The following is a 21,657-nucleotide window of genomic DNA, read 5'->3' as shown; positions in this document are numbered from 1 at the left end:
AAATGATTAAAGCAGGTAAGACAATTAGAACCAAGAAGCGAGCACAAGAAAAGGCAGTGCCAGAGAGGAAGGCAGAAACAGAGGAGTCCAGATCTAAAAAATACATAGAAATCAGAAGGAAGCAAGTCAAGGAGGCAGAAGAACAGACAAGACTTCAACACCAAGGCAAGGTGTGGAATGCACACACTGCATCCACTTGGCTGGGCTGCTGGTACCTCCACTGAGTGTCAATAAGGTGGGTCAGCAATTAGTGAAGTGACCACGTCAATACACAATATGAATCTGGCAGACAAAGACACTAAACACATGAAACACAGTTATTTCAATTAAGGTTTTATTAAAGTTGTTTCTGAAGATTATATTTCATCCTTAGCCTTCCTTATTTGATTTTGCTTTAGTGTTTAAGAACCCTTCTTCACTTATTAAATCCTTTGCCATGAAAGAGCACCACAAGCTTATATCAGTATCAAACTGAATAATTCCTTTATGGCAGTGAGGAAAATCCACAAAAGAGTCGTAAAATCTGCGTACTAAAGCATCAAGATCCCTCTTCAAATGAGTCAAAGCTTCCTTACACATATCATCGGCAAGCCAATGACGTCTTTTTACTTTACCATCAAGATGAAAACAATTAAGGGCACTGAAACAATTTTATTTCTCCAGTCTAAAAATGTAGATTTCCTTGTTATGGCTAAAACAGACAAACACAAAAAACAGAAGCTAAAAGGAAAATAAGTTCACTGTGGTTGATTAGCTTACCATTTTTTTTTATAGTCAAGCACCACTTAACCAGTCTTTCCCTTCCCCTAGACTTTAGGCAACTATAAAAACATACGAAAAACAATGTGTATAATAAAAGGCAATAAAAATAAATATTTGAGGGCCTACTGTAATAGGCAATTTGCACATTTCGCTTAATCCTCACAATATTTTGAGAATTATAACCATTTTACAAACGTGGAAGCAGGCTCAGAAGAGTGAAGTGACTAGGCTGGGAATTATGTTCAAGTTGATGCCTACTAAGCCTACTACGCTCTATTATGCTGCACTGGCTCGTGAAAGCCCTTCAGCATTTTGAGATTCTCACTGTTATAGCTCCATCTTCTAAATTTATACTTTTAAGTCTGCAAAACTACTGAATAGTAGAAGAATCTAAAATTATTCTCAGTCTACTTGCTAAAACAGGAGGTTGCAAGGAATAAAAACTCTTCAAGTAATCAGAACATTCCACACCTAAAATTATGGTTATTCTAATTCACTGGTAATGATAGCTAGTGATCCAAGAACACAAAGGAAATCATAATTGGCTCATTTTCTTGTCGTCACTATTTGTTAATCTCAAAGGAATGAAGGCAAAAAAAGACAAATTCCTATTGTGAAATCTGACTGCTCATTATATTTACAGTATGTACTTAGTGGAATGACAAAAGAGGTTCTGGTTTTAAAATCTCACCAACAGTCTTTTGCTTGCATCTTAGAAGCATGTATTTGTTTAAGTGTCTAAATCTGGTGGAGGTGGTAGGACCCATTGGGGGATGCTTTGTTGATACATGCTTGTGTAGTATGCTAGAACTATCTATGATGTCTAAGAGGATAACTTTCACCACCCCACAGAATGGGGTCATAGAGTTCTAGTAGGAATGGATTTATTTTATGTGTAAGTAACTTAAACCTAAACCTGGGCAATCTGGACACCTAACAACATTTAATTCTCTGCTGGGGACATATTTGCATGTTTCTTAGAGAACTGTTAAATCTTAAATGACTGAAGTTAATATCTAGTTGTTTCTTACTTAAGTTCTCACTAAAATTTAGTTTACTAGTTTTAGAGATTTTTTTTTTCTTTGAGTCTAGTCCTAAAAGGACTATGTTTTCCTACTTCAGAAGAAGCTGAAGGGGTGAGATTAGATCACCATGAAGGCTGCTTCTAACACTAAAATAACCATATGACCTCCTTTCTAATGTCCAATTGATATATATATAGATATATAGATATCTATCTATATATATATCTCATTCTTTCACTAACTCATTTATTGAATAAATTTTTTACAGAACACTATCTATAAGCAAGACTGAAATAAAAAATATACACATAGGCTCATTAACTCTAGGAGGTCAGTACATAAAAGGGGAGCTAGATGTTTACACATGTGACATAAGACAGACACAAAAACTAGGAAATAATGCTTGTCAATGTAAGAGAGGTAGTGAATTGTGAGTACCCCACCCCCCCCAAAAAAACACCCCAAACCTAGCATAACTAATGAGGAATCATGGGAACCTAACATTTTTTTGTCCTGACCACCTCCCCACGTAATCTAATAAAGGATCATAAGGTAAATCTGACAAAGTGGCAGAAGATTTAAGGGCTGGTGGAAAGAGAAGTTGTGGGTAAATTACCTATATAGACCAATTTAGGTCTTTAGCTGTTGGTGCTGCCTCAATTTCCCTGAAATGATTATATACCTAGGGAGGAGGCTGAAAATAAATTGAAGATAACTCAACAAAGAAAGCACAAGGTTTCTTGGCCATACTTGCTTGAAAGGGACCTGGTATCTTGATTTCTTGCCAGTCTCTGCCTTCCAAGTCTTGCCTGGGCCATTAGCCTTGTAAATGGGATTTGAAAAGGGACAATGAGTGTGAATATGAAGTCTATCTGGCAGGAACTACAAGGACAAAAGATGGCTAAAAGAAAAATAAAATAAAAACGGGAAGTCCTGAAAATCTACGTGCATAAAAATCAACCGAAATGATTTAAATTCATACAACTATAAAGCTTTATCATTAGCACCCAAATGTTAAACCAATCCCTACCATCTCCTTTTCCCACAAATACAAGATTCTATATAATTCCTTTTATAGGGACCATTAGTAAGGAACATTTAGTTGAAAATACATAAACATATACTCATTTCCACCTTTAAAAAAAATTTTGGATTGAAAGTCATCAGAGTACCAATTTAAAAATAATTTTCTTAAACGTATTTTGATAAGGCCACAGGAACACTTGTCACATTGTTCAAATGCCCAATGGCAAGACTTCTGATGAGACCAAACAGGTCACATTAAATCAAAAGAGTATCTTAGAAATAAAGCCAATATGACTAAATCCAAAACAGATCACATGAAGTACCTCATGTACAATACAAACCTAGTTTAATAAATAAAGGAATCACAGGTGACTGCACTCCGGGAGAACATTCAGTTCCTCTGGGCCCATTCATAGTCTTCTCTGAGACTCCACTGCCACTTCCACCTGGGCAAGTCTAATGGTGCGGCCATGAAGCTTGTAGCCATCCTGCCTTACTAATGCCACAGTGCCAGGCTGCACCCCAACACCAGCCGGCACATGACAGATGAGTTCATGCTCATGAGGGTCATATTTGTCACCAATGGGTGTCATCTTCTCCAGGCCATGTTTGGCAAACACGCTTTTCAGCTTTGTTTCTAAAAGTGACAAGCCTCGGAAGATCTTCTCCAGAGTGAGCTTCTGGTCTCCAGGCTCTGTTTCTTCAGAAATACACTCTGTAGTCTTCTCCAAAATGTCTGCCACCTCCACCAAATCCTTACAGAAACTCTGAATTCCTACAGAGAAACCAAATACTCTTACTGTTTGTGAGGAAACCCCTCTGCTCTTGAGGGTGCAGTTTGGGGAAGGCTCAGAGAGCTGGCTGGTATACTAGGTACCCCAGGAAATGTAAAGATTGCCACAAAGGATTCAGGGATCATCGCCAATGATTACCCCTGAAACCCTACTGATGAGCCAGCATTTCTCTTGGAAGGCATATGACTAGGAAGTATTCTGGGAAACGGGGAAGATGGTTACAACCCAAGAACTAGGTGAGACTATATACAAAAGGTTCAGAAACCTGTCCTTTAAAAACTTGACTTATATGCTTCTTGTATGTTTGTTGCTATTCACCTTTAGTACTAAGTTATGAATATTTTGAAAATTCCCGACTGTCTCATTTGTGGAAAGGCATACATTCTCAATAGGAACAAGACACTAGTATTTCATTGATGGGGGAATAATAAAAGAATAGTAGACAAGACTGTGCTAAGGAGGAGTCAAAGAGTGGTTTATTCTTGAGGATTAGCTAAATAGGAACAGGAAAAAAATATACTCCACAGATGAGGTAAGTCTCTTAATGCCTACTATGAAGTTATATACACTTGCTGAAGACAGGCCACCAAGCTTGTCTAATCTTTTTAGAGTCACATAAACTTTATAAAAGTGAACTCAGTTGTTGAGAAATCTCATTACTCCCAATGCTGCATTCTTCATTCTTCTTACAGAAATGATAAGGAACATCATCATCACAGATACCTATGGTAACACAAAGGCCCTGGTAGGAGCTGGTGAGGGGCGAAGGACTTTGTTGATCTAGCTTTGGTCCAGTGACAGGTTTAAGGCCCTGTGTCAAAGCAGGCAGCCAATAAAAGAGATGATAACAGAGGAGAGATTTCCCAGGTATGTACTGCCTGGATGGGAAGGAATGACTGACAGAGAGGCAAAAATTCTACTTTTAACTTCTGGGTAATAGAAATCCATTATAGCTGCTTGAGCAAAACAAGTGGAAGAGGAGTCAAATTGTCTAGTAACATACACAATTTATGTGGGGTGCTGGGGGCATCACAGATGGGTGAGAAGAAAAGATATCATAAGAAATGGAAGAGAGCCGACTGAAGTAATCTTGGTATAATATGGCCTGGAGTAGGAGAGGAGGCAATGGAGAGGAAAGAGTGAAAGCAGCAGGCCTTTTCAGAGAACTAGACTTGGTGAGTTCCACAAGATACCTCTCCCATCACTATGAGGGATGGGAGCCATATATATTAATGGCTGTTAATGACATCAGCTGAAAAGGTAGAAGAGATTAGCTAAAGCCTTGAAAAGTATACTGATAAAATTTGGAATTCCATCCAAGAGGAAAGACTGTCTGATAAAGATCAATCAGGGACATCAAAGGCTTTCCCTGGCTATACAAAGGAAGACAAATACTCAAATTGAATTTGAAAGCTGTAAGCTGCTGGACTGATTTGTACATTGCCATGGTACAAAAAGTTCTGGCTTCTAGTCAGTAAAGCTGTATGAATTTGGGTAAACAGAAGCCTAGGTTCTCTTGTCTGTACAGTGAGGGGTTCAGTCTCTGATCCTATTCCTATTACTGTGTTACTTCAATAGATGGTTGGTGTCCGCAACATTTCTTAGAGGGAAAAAAGGGATCTCTGTGACCTGTTTAAGAGAAAATGGGTTACGGAGACAAGACTGTCCCTGGAAGGAGGATAGTCGTCATGCTATGCTGTATGTTAATTTAATGACAATGAAAGCTTTCTTCTTTTTTTCTACTTCCATGCTCACTGAGCAATCTTCATGTTTTGCTTGACACATTTTTCTCTATAAATTAACAAATTAGATTACCAAATTCTTTTGAGTTTATATAATATGTATTTGTTCCTGAGAACCTTATTAATTCTTGAGGAAACTGACATAAGCCAGTTCCTAAAGCATCGAAGCTTGACTTGTGGTAAGCCAACTCACCCTGCTCCCCGCAAGCAGGCAGGAAGTCTTCCCCTTATCACAATTGTTCTATTTGCTACAAAAATTCCCTGTGGTTAGAGGTCAGCAGACTTTTTCTCTAAAGGGCCATATAGTACGTATTTTACGTTTTGTGGGACAAGAGGCAAAATCAAGCATCTTATGTAGGTGATTATTTAACAAAAGAGAAAATAAATTTCCACAAATTTTTTCTGATGAAATTCAGAACTGTATATATGGACTAACAGGTGGCAGGCTTGGCCACTGAGCCCTGATAGCTGGAAATATGAGACTAAAACTTGGATGAAATATCAGGAACACAATTGGGGGGTCAGTATTTAGCTATTCAGGAATACACTTTGGGGGTTAGAATTTACTCCAAGTCTTGAAACATGGTATCTACAGCACTGAACGAAAAGCAGAAGGCTAAGCCAAAGGACTAGGGTTGGACAGGACAGGAATGAAGTGAATCCCCTGTACAAATAGCGGATAAAATCCAGAGAACAGGAAGGAGTGTGATATAAGGGAAAGAATAATAGATTAGGGATCAGGAATCAATGGATTCATATCTACACCTGTTGTCAAATAACTTTTTCTAGCTTGCCTATAAGAGGAGACTGGACTAGATGCAATCCAAGGGCCCCTCAAGCACTCCATTCTATGTGTAGTCAAAGTATAATGCTCCATATTAAACTGTGAGTACAGCAAGTAATCACAGATTTGCCCTTTACTCTTGAATCCGTTATTCAATTAACATTTTCGTGAACAGATTTGGAACAAGAAGTGGTGCATTTAGGAAAAAATTTCTGAACGACTTTGAAATGGACCAAAAAGATTATTCAATGCCATCAGTGAAAAAATAGATTCAATCTAGCACAGCTTTCAGGGTTATCTGATTGCATGTGGTCTGAACCTTCGAGTTATAACTCAGCAAGCTGTAGAACACTGACAGTAATGCAAATGATTTTTGTCTATAGTTGTGAAAACTGTCTGGTGGAGATACAGTTGATTATTGAACTATGGTTATGGACCAATTTTGCTTATGTGAAGCAAATCTCAGCATTTATGATTGCCTATGTGTCTGCTCTTTGGATTCTCTTCTGAACATCTTAATGATTCACTTGTTCATTAATGAGTTAAACCGAATTGCCTGTATAGGCACTAGAATGTTAACTGTACATGCTTGAAAAATAAAATAACAAATGTCAGGTGAAAATAAAGGCAAATATTACTTTAGCAAATGGTTCACTTGACAACATTCCCAATAAGCAGAGCAGAAAGCCTAGGGGGATAGAGGAAGGGCAGGATTGGTTAAGGACCCAGATGTGTCTTTTGCTAAGTTCAGTGTGCACAACTGCTAGTAAGTGCCCTTAAACTAAAAGGTATTTTTATTATTAATAAACCTCTCACCAAATATCTTGGCATCTTCTACACATCTCTGGGTTCGCCTTCTTATATTTTCACCATCAGCTATAGCTCTCTGGTATCTCACCTGAGCATCAAAAGCAAAGTCAAAATGATAAGAAAACAAATGCCTACTGGTGGAAAAGAAACTTTTTGCTTACTTTACAAATTTCACCCTTGGTATAGATTTTTATTAAAACAACAACAACAACAACAACACGAGTTGTGTAGGAATCTTAGATCAGCTACTCCAAATTCCCAGTCATAGCAGGAATCTCTCTTTATAGCGGCCCTGATAGGCTGTCATTTAGGCTGCCAGTTTGAACACAGAACAACTGTTTTCAAGCTCATTATCTTGAGAAAAAGCTTTCTTTTTCACCTTCAGGCAACACTGCCACTCTTCAACTTTCTTTTGTTGAACTGAACTCTAGGATAGCCGAGTAAGTTTTAAAAATATGTCATCAATTTAAGCCAATTATTTAGCCTCTTTAGTCTTTTCTTCTTTCATTTTTATAATCCCTGGTTCCTTTCATTCCTCTCACAAGACACACTTTCCAAACCCCTTACCATTTTTGGGCGGTCCTGCTTTGGAATTACTCTAATTATTTCTCTTTCTCAAAGTCTGTCAGTCTAGTACTGGCACAGTAAGCCAGAGGTAGTCTGATTGGCAGAATACAATGATAAATGACTTCACTCATTCAACAAATATTAATTGAGTGTGTACTACATGCCAGGCACTGTACCTCCTTTGAAGCTACCAAAATATCAGGTATCTAAGTACTGTGACACCAGGGAACTGAAAAGAGATGAGTATCCGTAGTCAGTAATGTTTTTGAACTAGTACAGATTATTTTGCCTAGTATATCTAGCAAGAGGGGTAAAGAGCTAATTAGAAGAAACAGTTTAAAAACTAACTTAAAAAACTTTACGTGGATATTTAAATCAGAGAAAAGATGTGCATATAGATAATATAAACAGATAATAGAAAATATGATATATGTTACAGAATATATGAACAGATAATATAAAATCTACCCACTGTTAAATCCTGGACTTCCTTCTCCAGTTTAACAGCTTTTAGCTTTAAGGCTCGTTCTGCAAGAGAGGGCCCAAGTTCATCAGGAGGGTCCTCAGAATTGCAGTCTTCACCAGCGGTTCTCTGGGTGGCAGTGCTGAAAGGATGCAGCCATCCCCTAAAGTGGGAGGGAGGTGGTGCATTATGAAGAAATGCCGTCACAAACAGCTGAAGTTATAACCAGGTTCAGAGGCTGGAATGTTTCCCAGATTGACTCTCTCTAGACAAAGTGCTTTCAGTCTCATTAACAATACAAACACTTATAATGTGCTTGCTAAATGCCAGACAGAGTTGACAGGGTTTTACTTAAATCATCTTTTCATCTTACAACATGTGAGATAAATACTATCATCATCCCTATTTTATAGATGAGAAAACCAAAGCTCAGAGAGGCTTATGACTTGCCCAAGATTACATAGTTAGTATTGTTGAATCAGGATACTGAGCATCAGGCAGTAGAAATAGCTGGAAGTGGGGACACAAAAGTCAGCAAGAGAAAACGAAATTATAATACCTAGAACCAGCAGGGCAATATCAGAAGCGAGAATTCAAAACAAAGAGCCGTACAGTTCAGGTTCAATCCCTCATTTTATAGGTGGGGAAAATTAAGCCCAGTAAAGGTACCTTATCGAATTGGAGTGAGGCCTGGAATTCTAAAGCCATCTTGATCACAAGCTCTAAGTAAAAGCAAGGCTTTTATGGAAGAGAACCTACACTAAGAGAAAATGAGTTGGGAGCTCACCTATATGTAAAATCAAGTCAATCAAAAACTTATAAAACATTTACTATATGTTGTGGACTGTGAACTATATACAGGTGAATAAAACAGATCATATAGACATATAGTTCAGTTCACATAAAAAGTTTAGAGTGGGGCTAGTTTGCAGATCTTGGATTGTAGCAGTTCTGAGACCCCTGTTCAAGGAAGTTTCCATTACACCTCCTGGATCATCATAACGTAATATGAAGTAAAACCATCAAGAAATCTGTGAGCGCAAAAGGTCTTTAAAACAAATAGTTTATTTATTTAAACTGGTATATATTGAAAAGTGGCCACTGAGGTGAAATCTAAGCAAAGGCTTAAAGGGGGTAAAGGAGTTTACTTCAAGAAAGGGAAGAGGGAACCATCAGTATAAGGGTGTGGGCAAGATTACTTTTATCTTCCAGGCCAGTCCTGAATTCAGTTATTATGATCTGATGTCAGATTACACAAGATTACACATTTTTATTTCGAAAATTGGTCACCACAGATCTGGGACACATCACACAGGGTGAAACAGATCCTTCCTCCTAAATTGCTAACAAACTACACTTATCCAATTGAAAGGAGGTCAAGATATCCTCAGGGCCAGTTGAAAGGGCACACGGCCAGGGCCCAAGTCGTGAGAAAGAGGGAGTTGCGGTGCATCCATTCAATTGCTACTGTTTCAGAACTGGAGTCGGGAAAATTTTATTAGAAGCGAACATTTTCCTTCTGATCACTTCCCTACACCACAAACTGTCAAAAAGACTAGGAAAGAAAAAAAAAAAGCTTGAAACCCGGAATTCAACCTCTCACCCGAGTGCTGGGTCAGGTGTGTTAAAAAGGTGACAGATAGTTATGCAAAATTTCTGGATTTCACCGTAATTTAATTTACTTTTCAGAGATCCAACCTGATCCATCCCCCTACTCAGCAATTTTTATTCTTTCCGATAAATAAACTGTCAACGGGGAATAGTCTCTAAGAATAAGTAACATTGGTCACTAATTTTAAAGGGCCGATTCTATACAGCCCTGACTGGTTTCCGGTCTGGGTTCCACCACCTCATGAGTATTTAAGTTCGGAGACGTTACTCAACTTTTCTAAACCTCAGTTTCCTCAATTAAACGGAAGAATAAAAATATATTTTTTTATTCTTATCATACTGATAAATGATCAGTAAAAGTCGCAACTGATGGATAAAAGTAGCAACCGGAACTTCAAACTCCCGAAGGCAGGTGGAAGGGCCGTTTGTAAAGACCAAGTCCAACGGCCTCCTTTTACCGATAGGTAAAGTGAAGCTCAGATACGATCACACAGGGTGTTGGGAGAGAATCCCAAATTACCCGCAGACACCAAAGCTGTCGAGAAGGGGATGGGAAGGGTACATCCCCAATTCAATCGACGCTCGGGCTGAATAACAGTTCTCACCTCCGAGGGCGTGACCTCGGATCTTTCCACCTTCCTCGGCCCGGCAAGAAGGCAAGGCTGTAGACCTCAGTTTCCCTCTCTGTAAGATGGGGCCGTGAGCGCCCAGTCGTAGCGGCCGAGAGGCTTGGTAGGTCCTCTCGCCCTCCAGCCTAAAATCGCCCCTCCGGATCGCTTCTCCTGCATCGTCCTCACGTCCCGGATCCCCGGCCTGCCTCGCTTACCTGCCATCTGACGCGCCCCTCGAGGCCAGGAGGGGCTGCATCCGCCGCCGGACCGCCCACAGGAACCTCACGGCCATGTTCCCCACCTCGGCTGACTGAGGCTGCGCACGCGCACTTGCCCCAAGTGACGAGATACGCTCGCTTCAAAAACCACGCTTCCCGGCAGCCTTCGCGGGAAGGTTTTCTCTCTCAGGGCCCCGGATGGGAACGCTGTTAGTCGGGTTGTCCCTGCGCCGTTTCCTACCCGGTCTTCAGACGAAACGCAACCCTTCCGGCCCCCTGCGTATTCGGCGAGTAGGTTGGTTTCCTGTCACAAGGGAGTGGGCTCCATGCTACGCGCGGAATTCGCGGCGACCAAAGGGAATAACAGCTGTACCCTCAAGGAGCTAACATGAAGTTATGCACAACAAACAATTGCTAACGCCCTATAAAGTCAAAATATGACCGGTGTTTAAAGGTGAGGGGCTTGGTGCTGCGGAAGCCTAGAGTACGATATGGCCGAGTGTGGGGCGTTTTCCCAAAGGAAATAACTTTTGAACTGAAAGCGGAATAATGAGTAGATGAAAAGAAGAGGCAGCTGGTTCAGGTAGAGGGAAACAGCATCTGCAAAGTCAAGAGGGGTATTGCGAGTAAGGCACTGAAGTACTTGAGGAAGCGGGGGAGCAACACGAGACGGTGGTTAGGCAGGGCCAGAGCACTTGAGGAATTAAAAAAGTCGAAGCCTGACTCTCATCTCCCATCACTCTTCCCTGCTTTTTTTTCTCCAGTTCCCCCTTTCCCCCCGACTTACTGTGTTTTAAAATGTGTATTTTCTCATTTCCCCTCACTAACGTGTCAGTTGCATTAGGGCAGAGTTTTTTTTTTTTTTGCCTGTTCATGCTTAATGAACAGAGTGGAACAGTGCCCTAATGTAGGTCAAGTTTTTTTTTTTGTCTAATGAACTTGAGTTTTACTCTGACTGCAAGGGGAACATGTTACGATGCCTTTACGTGTTTAATGGGTCACTGACTGCTGTGAGGAGATTGGGTCCCAGAGGTGGGGAGACAAGCTGTTGGGACTGGTGCGTGCACAGAAGGGTTGTATTCTGTCCTGGGGTCTTCTCACAGGAGAGACCTTTGTAACCACTTTATCTAAGGTCGCTACTGTTTTAGTTGTCTCCAGCACTTTTGCTGGATTTTGTTCGTTTTCTCAACTAGAGTATGAGCTTCATGAGAGTTTCTGTGTTGTTCACAGCAGTGATTTCTGACATCGAGTACAGTAGGTGCACATAGTAGATGTTCCAGCATTTGTTGAATGAATTAATGAAGTTGGATGGTGCCAGTGGAGATAGGAAGAAGTGGATGAATTTTAGAGAAATTTAGTATGGAAAACTGACAGGTTGTGAGAACGGACTGGTGATTGGGGTTGAGGGCACTTGGAGTTGCCAGACTAGTCACTGGATAGTCCCTAATGTCAAAAAAATTTTTTTTAAGGGATGGGAAGTGTGCCTTCAACATTCTGAATCTTCACCACAGGATGGCTTACTTGTACGGTAGCTATTTGGGTCATATTTTTTCTCTGCCTGTCCGTGAGTTCCATAAGGACAAAGCTAGCGTCTTCTGCATCCTTATATTCTATCCAGGGCCTAGCTCAAATGTGTTGTAACCAGCAACCTTCTGTTTCCTTTTGGCCCCAGGAAAAGAACAGCATGGTTTAAGGAGGGATTATGATCCTCTTTTACCTATGAGAAAACTAAGGCCCAGAGAGGTTGGTGAACCTGCTCAAAGACCCCCACTGAGGATCCAGTGATACTAGAAATCTGATAGTCCAAACACTTTGCAGTGTTGGGGAGGATGGAACTTCAAGTCTACTTTAGAACCATGACCCTACACTTTGAAAAAACAACCAAACCAGAACTGGCATCCATGTTTTAGCCATTTTGTTAACACTTCTCTTAGCTAAGTTACACCAAATGTGCTGCATCCACTTATTCATCTATTAAGTGACTGTGTGCTTCTGAATACTGCAGTGCAAGAGGAGGGGGAGACATGAGTGAAATAGAGCCTTGGAACTAAGAGGAGGGGAGTTTTAGGGTCAGACTTCATGTATTCAGGTGCGGGCTCTCCCACTTCCTAATTGTGGGCTTTAGCAAGTTACCTAACCTCTCTGGGCTTCCATTTCCTGAACTATGAAAACTGGGTTAATAGAACCTATCTCACAGGGTTTTAGTAAAGATTAAAGGGATAATACCTAGAAAAGTAATTAGTTAGCACCAGGATCGGCTACATAAAAGGCAAAAGGAAAGTGTGGAGCCCCTTGTTCGAAATTACTGAGAGAGTAACAGCAGAGCAATAAACCAAGCACAGGGCCCTGCTAGGTGTGGGGTTGACTGCACAGGTTGTATGCCTGTGTAGCCAGTCATGGCTAACAGCGTCTGATGTGTGGTGAGTGCTCAATGAATGTTAATTATTAATTTCCTAGGGTACCCCCTCTCAAAGAGCCAAGATGTATTGATGGCAAAAGACACTTAACCTCAAAATAACTGCATAAGAAAGAATGTGACACACTGCAGACACAGTTGGATTTTTGGGTGCCATTCCAGGACCCACATTTTAAAAAAGAACATTGACAATTCAGATTATGTGAACTCCTTTGTTACTGAAGACACTCAGGTGGCATCTGGATGAAAGCTGTTAGTTATAGATTGGTTGCCTTTTAGCTTTTGGTGGTCATAATAACCACATGAAAGTCATTTCTTCTTCAGTGGAAAGGACACGGGATTTTGAGTCAGGTGTTTCTTATCTAGCTAATAAGAAGAACCACTATGGCTGAACATTTCCTATTCTTGGATGCTGTACAAGATGTTTCCTGTGTATCAACTCATTGAATTCCCCCAGTAGTCTTGGGAGGAAAGTATAGTTGTTAACCTGGTTTTCCCCCAGTATTCTCGGGAGAAGAGTACAATTGTTAACATGGTTTTCACAGGTAAGGAAAGCAATCAGAGAGTTCAAAGTCACAGCTGGTAAGTGGCAGAGGCAGGGCTCAAGCAGCCTTGTCTGGATCCAGGCTCATTAGTCCTGAGTCTTAAGTTCTGCCTTTGGCAGCCAGGTGCTTTTGGTCAGGTTATTTTACTTGCTTTGGTCTCTAGCTACCTCAGAGGGTGATAAAGTTTGGGTGAGGCTCAAGTATGTAAAGTCTTAGTTAAGAAAAGTGTGTGTAGCCTCTAGCAAAGTGTCCAGAGGTTATTCTGGGATTTCTCTTCTTTCCTCTTGAGCTAACCTCTAAGCTTATACAGTTAAATGGTTTTATCTTTATTGGAGGGAAAGGTGGTAAAGACCTATAAAGTGCCTACAGTGTTGAGAAAGTAGTGAGTGGCGCAGTTAGGAGACTGCCTGGGACTTGAGGTCCTTGCTCCCCTATAAAACTATCAAGTGTCTGTGAAAAGTTTAGCACCCCTGTGGCAGAAATAAGCCACCATCCTCTTGGTTCTCCATGATAGTTATACTTGATAGCAGGTATGAAAGGGCAGACTGGTGGGCCTCCAAGTGCAAGGTAAGGTTAAAGACAAGGAGTGTCACCTGGATTTCTAGCCATAGCTCCCAGAGCCTGAGTGCCATATAAATTAGGTAGGGGATTTGATTGATAGCAAATGACCCCATCCTACAATGCCTGCAATATCCTGTGGACATTAGAAATCCATGCTCTTGTCACTGAGTAGCACTGTGAGCTTAAAGTATGTCAGCTGCTGAACCCCTCTTTGCCAGATCTCTGATTTGTAAACACTCAAATCAGGGATTCTAGTTTCTGCATCATGAGGATTCTATAATCATGAGGAATGATTGTAGAATTTACATGATCTCTGTAGTTTTTGTTCACTTCATGCAAGTTAGGGATAACTTTTGATTTTTCAGCCTATTTATCTTGCCTTGATCAGATATCATCTGATCAAGTCCTGTCCCTTTATACTGTACCACCGATGCCTCAGCACTGCTTTCCTTTTTCCTGAGGACTGGGAATGGGATGCTGAGAATGGGATGGAATGGCTTATTCACATGTGCTTTCATTTCTTCTTTAGAAGGGAAGGCAAAGACATTTAACAAAACCTTTACGACTGTGCAGATTTCTGTCTCCCTCCACCCCTATTTCCACCCTCTGTAAAGTTGTAAGGATGCCCTCCATTTCCCTCTTCTCTCCTCCTTCTTCCCTCCCCATGTCCCCTATAATCATGCAGACAATAAAGGCTGGTCTTTTGGGTGCCCCAGAGAGTGTGGGCTACTTCCAGTCTTCTGATGTCTCTTTGTGAAAAAAGCATTTCTGCCTTGGATGGACAAGGTGTTATCTCCTTTGGATGAAATCCTCATCCTCTTTCTAGGTCTTCTTCATTTCCCATTCCTGAAGTACAGAAAGACAGGAAGTATCAGTTTGTTAAATATTCTAGTGTAACCTGCAGGATAAAAACATACCACTGCACCTAATTATATAAAGATCTCCATGGCCAGATCACAGAGTCATGGGTCCTAGTCCCACTCCCTTTCTTTGGCCTTGGGTAAGTCATTTCTCCATGCTGGGTCTCATCTCTAAGGGGGTTCAAACACTACAGTTTGTCTTTCTCAGACAAGAAAACTGGGGCCCAGAAGAAGTTGGGGAGTGGGGACTGCATCAGTGCTTTTCCACAGCACCTTGGTTGCGGTAGGAGACTGATGGGAGACAGGCCAAAGCAGCTTGGTAAGGAAGGGTGAGGGCAGGCAACCCACAGGGCTCTGTTCGTTCTCCCAGGGCTGTCTAGGAGTTCACCCGAGATGAATACTGAAGTCAGGGCCAGCAGTGAATGGCTTTTTACCTATTAAAAAATCCATGGCATTTCCAGCCAGCCCTGGAGGGGATGGGGTGAACCAGGGCAGAAGATGGTGGTTAGAAAATTCTTGGTGGGAGGATTCTCCATTCCCAACCTGCCCCTCTCACGTCTTCACCACCTTGACTGCAGTTGCTCAGGGCAGTGACCTAGGGGTCATCCTTGATTTCTTTCTTTTCCTCATCCTCCACATCCTCATCAGCAAATCCTTCTGCTCTACCTCCAAAGCCAGCTAGTTACTATCACCTCAACTAAACCTTTCTAATCTCTCATCAAGGTTACTTCTTCTAACTGATCTTTCTTACCCCCTCATCCATTCTCAACATAGTAGTCAGAATGATCTTTTAAAAATGTAATTCATATCTAAAAATTCCTTGGTCAGAATTTGCCAGTGACTTTCCATTATGTTAGAACAAAATCCAAAGTTCTTCCAATGGCCTACAAGGATCAAGGAGAAGCAAACTATGGCTCATGGGCCAAATCTGGCTCACTACATGTTTCTGTATGACCCACCAGCTATGACTTTTCAGATTTTAAATGTGTTTTTTTTTAAAAAAAAGAATAGTTTTTTATGACACCTGAAATTTATATGAAATTCAAATCTCAGTGTCCATGAACAAAGTTTTATTGGGACACAGCCATGTTAATCATTCGTTTACATATTGTCTGTGGCTACTTTCTTGCTATGATGGCAGAGGTGACTTGTGAAAGAGACCATGTGTCCACAAAGCTGCAAATATTTACTGTCTGGCCCTTTCCAGAAAAAGTTTGCTGATGTCTGATCTAGATGATCTGGCCTTCGGCTGGTTACTTCTCTAATCTCATGTCCTAATGCTCAGGTATTTGTTTTTCAGGTCTACACTTTCTTATCTGTAATTCTGAAATCCAGAGAGCTCTGAAACCAAAACATTTTTTAAGTGTTTTGGCACAAACTCATTTAGTGGCAAAACCTGACCTGAACTGATATGAGGCTGTTTGTAACGTGTTTATTCAATGTGATGTGAATATTCATGTGTCTTGCTATAGAATTATCAACGTGTTTGCTTACAGAGTACCTCCTGAGAACTTGGGGTTTTTCATCATATATAGTATATGCACCATATTACCTTTCTAAAATTCAAGAAGTTCTGAAACACAAGTTTCAGAGATAGTACTGTGGACCAGTATCATGGAGTGAGCTATGGACTTGGAAGAGATGGCTTTGCATCCCAGCTCTCTCATTGATGCCCTGCATAACCTTGGGCAAGTCCCTTCTCTTAGTTTCCTCACCTACAAAATGGGGCCTTTCATGTCTCAAAACATATTGTAGGCTCAGAAACCAAAGCTTGTTAGAACTATGTGTTAAGAAAGAATAAGTAGGTTCTGAAGGAGATTTGAAGGTCTTGCCCTCTGAGCAAAGTTCATGAGTTTTACTGCATGGATATATTGGCAGTTCTCTGCCTTTCTCACTAGCTGACTTTTTAGTTCTTGGTGGGGTTCTATAGAAAGGAAGCTTCCAGATCTCTGAATTTTGATTAGCTGATCTATGGCTGTACCTTGGCTTTTTGTAGCACTCTTCCTTGGTTGGAGGTTACAATGGATGGGCTCCTCTTCCGCAGTTCAGAAACACAATTGACAGGGAGAGGTTGCTCTGGGGCATTGTTCTGGGGTTTATTTGCAGTTTCCTGTTGATGACAAGAAATAGTTACATAGGTGAGGTCTAGTGCTCACTACTTACACCCAGCCTGCCAAGAAGGCACTATGCAAACATGTCAGCATCAAACAGGGTGAGGGGTAAAAGATACTTGAGGGCCTTGGAATAAAGATAATGACTAAAATTACTAAAATTAAAATTACTGAACCCTCACTATGGACCAGGTTAGCTCATCTAGCCTTTTCAATCCTATAAAGCATGTACTATTATTATGTCCCATTTTACAGATAAGGAAAATGAGAAGGTCAAGTCGCTGCTCAAGGCCATAAGGCTGGTGAGTGAGACAGTTGGGATTCAAATCCCACAGTCCTGTCTCAACCTCTCTCCTGTATTCCTTCACATTTTCTACACTGCCTTTACTCATATTTTCCAGGTGATTGCTTAGTACCTTGCTGGATGTAGTTCCTTGAGTGTGACATACTAATGGCTGAGCCTCTAGGGAATTTCGAGAAGACTCTCTGTCTCCAAAGGCCATCACAAGGATCAAAAGTGGAGAGAAAAGCCCCGTGGAATGTGAACATCAGGGCATGCTGGTGGGAGGAAGCAGCTGGGATGAGGGAACCACTTCTACTCCTCCACGAGCTCTCTGTGACTCTGGGAAGTTGTTTTGTCCCTAGCCCCTAAGCCCTTCTTCTGTAAATGAGGTTGGAAATGCCCCTGGGAGTAGAAGTGTAGGAGTGGAAGAAACTGCTCTGGCTTTAGAGTCATGAGGTGTGGCCTGACCTAGGACAGCAATAGGAATACTGTTCCCAATGACAACTCACACTTATCAGACCAGTTATTTCATCTCTCTGAGCCTCCATTTCCTTGTGTAAAAGCAGGTATAACGTTTATTCATTTGACAAACATTTATTGTACTTCTACTATTTTTCAGATTCTGAAGGACTAGAGCTATAATGATAAACAAAACAGACATAGTCCAGTTCTTAATAAAAATACAATCTAGTGGGGGAGACAGAATGTAAGGACATGAATATACTATATATACATGTATACATATACATATATTCACACACAAATTGTGGTTAAGTGCTGTGAGGCAGAATAACAGATGGGACTGTTAGGTTAGACCAGTGGTTCCCAAATGGGGGCAATTTTGTCCTCCCAGCGGACATTTGGCAATTTCTGGAGACACTTTTGGTCGTCATAACTGGGCATGGAGCTACTGGCATCAAGTGGGTAGAGGCTAGGGATGCTACTAAATACCTTACAATGCACATGACAGTCCTACAAAAAATTATTGGCAGTAATGCTGAGGTTGAGACACTGATACAGACTGAGGTCCGTGAAGTTCTCCCTGAGGACATCCCATTCAAGGTGATGGTTGCTGGGAGCATTAGAGATAATGGATTCAAAGCCCTGAGTACAGGGACTGGTACACTGGGGATCCTAGGAGAGGGCATGTGCCTGGTGGCTAAAGCAAGGCTCTGGAGTCAGACTTCCTGGGTTTGGGATCCTGTCTCCCACTTAACTGAGTGACCTTGAGCACATAATGCAACATCTGAACCTTAGTTTCCTTGTCTGTCATATGGGGTGAATACACATAGTACTACCTCATAGGACTGCTGCGAAGATTGTGTGACATCATACAGGTTAAGATGCTGTACTGGCCTATGGTACAATCGGCCAGTACAGCATCTTAACCTGTACTTGAATAAGAATAACAAACTTGGGGCTTCCCTGGTGGCGCAGTGGTTGAGAGTCCGCCTGGCGATGCAGGGGACGCGGGTTTGTGCCCCGGTCTGGGAGGATCCCACATGCCGCGGAGCGGCTGGGCCCGTGAGCCATGGCCGCTGAGCCTGTGCGTCCGGAGCCTGTGCTCCGCAATGGGAAAGACCACAACAGTGAGAGGCCCGCGTACCGCAAAAAAAAAAAAAAAAAGAATAACAAACTTGAGCAATACAATTTTGTTATTCAGTATAGTATATTATTATTATCAGTAACCCCCAGGCCACTTCTAAGATCACATTCAGTATAAAAAGTCAAATAGTAGTGCTTCAGTGGAGAGAACACAGGCCAGAGAACTTGCTCCAAGAGTCTCTTTCATAGCTGTGCCACTTATGGCATGTTTCCTCTCCTCTTAGGGCCTCAGCTTTCTCATTTGTAGATAAGCATAACTCCTACCCCCAAAGAATGATCATGAAGATCTGTAGCATATGAGGGTATTGAGGAGCAGCTGCCCCTGGTGCAAAAGGGAGTAGACTCACCCCGCTCTTGTTCTTGCTGTTCACGCAGAGTCCCAGGGCTGGGCCCCCTGCCAGGGACTGCTGCAAGCGCTCCTTCACAGCCACCAGCCGCAGCTCCAGGTCAATACGGCCCTCTTCCTTCGCCCGACACTGAGCTTCCAGGGTGGCCAAGGCCTCTTCCAGACCTTTTAACTTTGCCCCTGTGTCCAAAGACATCTATGAGAAATAGCTGAGCCTGGTTTGGCCAGAAGCATCAGGGAGTTTGGCAGGGCCTCAGGCCCTAGTCTGCCTTCCCAGAGGGCCTTTCCAGGCCTCACTCCTTGTTAAGGGATGGACTTTGGACCTGGGATTCCAGCTCCATGCAGGGGTGTGTGGTTTTTATCTGCCCGATACCCATTTCCCCATTCTCCTCTCATTCCCTGTAGTTTGGCTGGGGCTGACTTCACTCCTAGTTCAGGGGATTGGCACATAACTTAGACCTGGCCCTTAATTATATCTCATTTTTTGGTCACAGTGGTTGGTTGAGGGATCAAAGCTGGTTCAATCAAAGTGAATCCCAAGGTGTTTATGGGGGCTATTGGGAAGAGAAGCCTCTCTGCTGGAGTGGCTGCACGGATTCGGTGATGGCTAGAGCTGTGTAGCCTTTATACCACCATGAGGGGCAGAGAATGAAACCAATGTAGGGGAAGGCAGAAGCAAGAATTAGAGAAATATGTTTCCTGGTGACATCATTTAAGTCCCTGGACCTTGGTATATCTGATCACTTAAGTTTCCAATTACATTTTTCTTTTCATTTCTAAGCCAGTTTCACTTTGGTTTCTCTTACTTGTAACCAAGAATCGTAAGACAGGCTTTACATTGATCACAAGTTCCTGCTAGGATTTTGCTGCTTATTCAGTTTAAGCCAACAAACCTATGTTAGGACCTTCTTTGTGCCAAGAGCTGTTTTGGATCTTACCACGTTTAAAGATTAGTTCCATTGTTTGTCCTGAGGAGGCTGCACTGGAGGGTTTTCTAGTAATGGTTGTTCTTTTCATTCATTTGTTCATTCGTTCATTCATTCATTCAGTTAATAGTTATTGAGTGCTTGCAAGGTACTGGGCACAGTTCTGTGCCCTTGGGATATATCAGTGAACAAAACAGGCAAAGATCTTTGCCCTTATTGAACTTACAATTGTGTGTGTGTGTGTGAGAGAGAGAGACAGAGAGAGAGGGAGGGAGAGAAAACAATATAATAAATATAATAAATAATCTAAGATGTCAAAAACTGATATGCTGTAGAAAAAAACTGAGCAGGACAAGTTTGGACTGTCAAGTTGACCTGCTCCAAACCCTATTCTGACTCTTAGGAAGTTCTTTATATTGAAACCAAACTGCCTTTTTTTAAAAAATAATTTAAAAAATTTTATTTTATCTATTTTTGGCTGCGTTGGGTCTTCATAGCTGCACACAGACTTTCTCTAGTTGTGACGAGCGGGGGCTACTCTTTATTGTGGTGCGCAGTCTTCTTATTGCAATGACTTCTCTTGTTGTGGAGCATGGGCTCTAGGTGCACAGGCTTCAGTAGTTGTGGCACGCGGGCTCAGTAGTTATGGCACGCAGGCTCAGTAATCGTGGCACACGGGCTTAGTTGCTCCACGGCATGCGGGATCTTCCCAGACCAGGGCTCGAACCCGTGTCCCCTGCATTGGCAGGTGGATTCTTAACCACTGAGCCACCGGGGAAGCCCAGAAACCAAACTGCCTTTATGTGCCTTCTTCCCATTGATTCTGGTTCCTAGCCACACAGAGCAAGTCTTTAAGCCAGAACTTCTCAACCTGAGGCTCGTGGACTCCTAGGCAATCTATGACTCTGGGGGCACAGGAGCTCCTGATATTATTTGCAACATTGTGATCTGTGGGGGTTTTCTCTGTTAGGAAAGGGTCCATAGGTTCCATCAGATTCTCATGGGGCTATGCGACCTTGGATGTATTCTTTATAAGGACAGGACCTCTGTTCCCTCCAGCATGTTCAGAAACCTCAGTCTGAAAGTGTGCTGAACTGCAGCTATAGCGAGAATTCAACAGAAACACAGCAGAAAGTGGGGTGCAGAGGAGCCCAGGGCATGCAGAGCCTGCAGAGGCCACGGTCCTGGATTTCAGAAGAAGATCCTGGTAAAGTGTCACCATCCATTATTCCCAGTATGTGAACCAATGTATCACACATTTGGGTGCTCAGTGCATATCTGTGAATGAATGAGTTAATGTGAGGTTCAGAATATCTCGTCCATGATTCTAAGGCACACTCTGTTTTTCACATTTTAGCATTTCTAAAATCAGATCTCATTTTACCACTTTAAGTGTACACATTTGTACGCTTCTTCATCTTCTCACTCTAAAAGCAGTTATTAAATCAGTGGCGCTTCCATTAGTCAGGAGAGATGATGATGAGGAGGAGGAGGAGGGGGAGGAGGAGGGAGGAGGAGGGGGAGGAGGAGGGAGGAGGAGGGGGAGGGGAGGGAGGAGGAGAAAGGGGAGGAGAAGCCCACCTGTTCCTGG

The 21,657-nt window shown here is 42.0% G+C and overlaps 2 protein-coding genes and 1 long non-coding RNA gene across 3 annotated transcripts in view; 1 reads left to right on the top strand and 2 right to left on the bottom strand.

The window, feature by feature from the left end:
- Positions 1–335: 335 nt before the first annotated feature.
- GRPEL2 (GrpE like 2, mitochondrial) lies at positions 336–10,511 on the bottom strand. Its single transcript, XM_079917991.1, has 4 exons — positions 10,411–10,511; positions 7,983–8,136; positions 6,950–7,031; positions 336–3,588 (listed from the first exon to the last, which is right to left on the bottom strand). Exons 1-4 carry the CDS (start codon positions 10,485–10,487, stop codon positions 3,224–3,226), a joined length of 678 nt encoding a protein of 225 aa, XP_079774117.1. The 5' UTR covers positions 10,488–10,511; the 3' UTR covers positions 336–3,223.
- A 167-nt stretch (positions 10,512–10,678) lies between these two features.
- Positions 10,679–21,657, top strand: part of LOC307183182 — an 82,602-nt gene continuing 71,623 nt past the window's right edge. Inside the window, exon 1 of the long non-coding RNA XR_013827401.1 lies at positions 10,679–10,867. This is a non-coding gene — a long non-coding RNA (uncharacterized lncRNA). The remainder of the gene's footprint in view (positions 10,868–21,657) is intronic.
- AFAP1L1 (actin filament associated protein 1 like 1) overlaps positions 12,511–21,657 on the bottom strand; it is a gene marked incomplete at its 5' end in the record, with an annotated part of 73,385 nt that continues 64,238 nt past the window's right edge. Inside the window, 3 exon segments of the mRNA XM_079915340.1 lie at positions 12,511–14,781; positions 16,777–16,905; positions 19,142–19,320. Of these exon segments, the coding sequence (XP_079771466.1) occupies positions 14,758–14,781; positions 16,777–16,905; positions 19,142–19,320 (332 nt within the window). The 3' untranslated portion in view covers positions 12,511–14,757.

Source organism: Stenella coeruleoalba (assembly GCF_951394435.1).
Source record: "Stenella coeruleoalba genome assembly, chromosome: 3".
In the NCBI taxonomy this organism is placed as follows: Eukaryota; Metazoa; Chordata; class Mammalia; order Artiodactyla; family Delphinidae; genus Stenella; species Stenella coeruleoalba.
The sequence above is the reverse complement of the archived record's forward strand: the minus strand, read 5'-3'. Positions and strand labels throughout refer to the sequence as shown.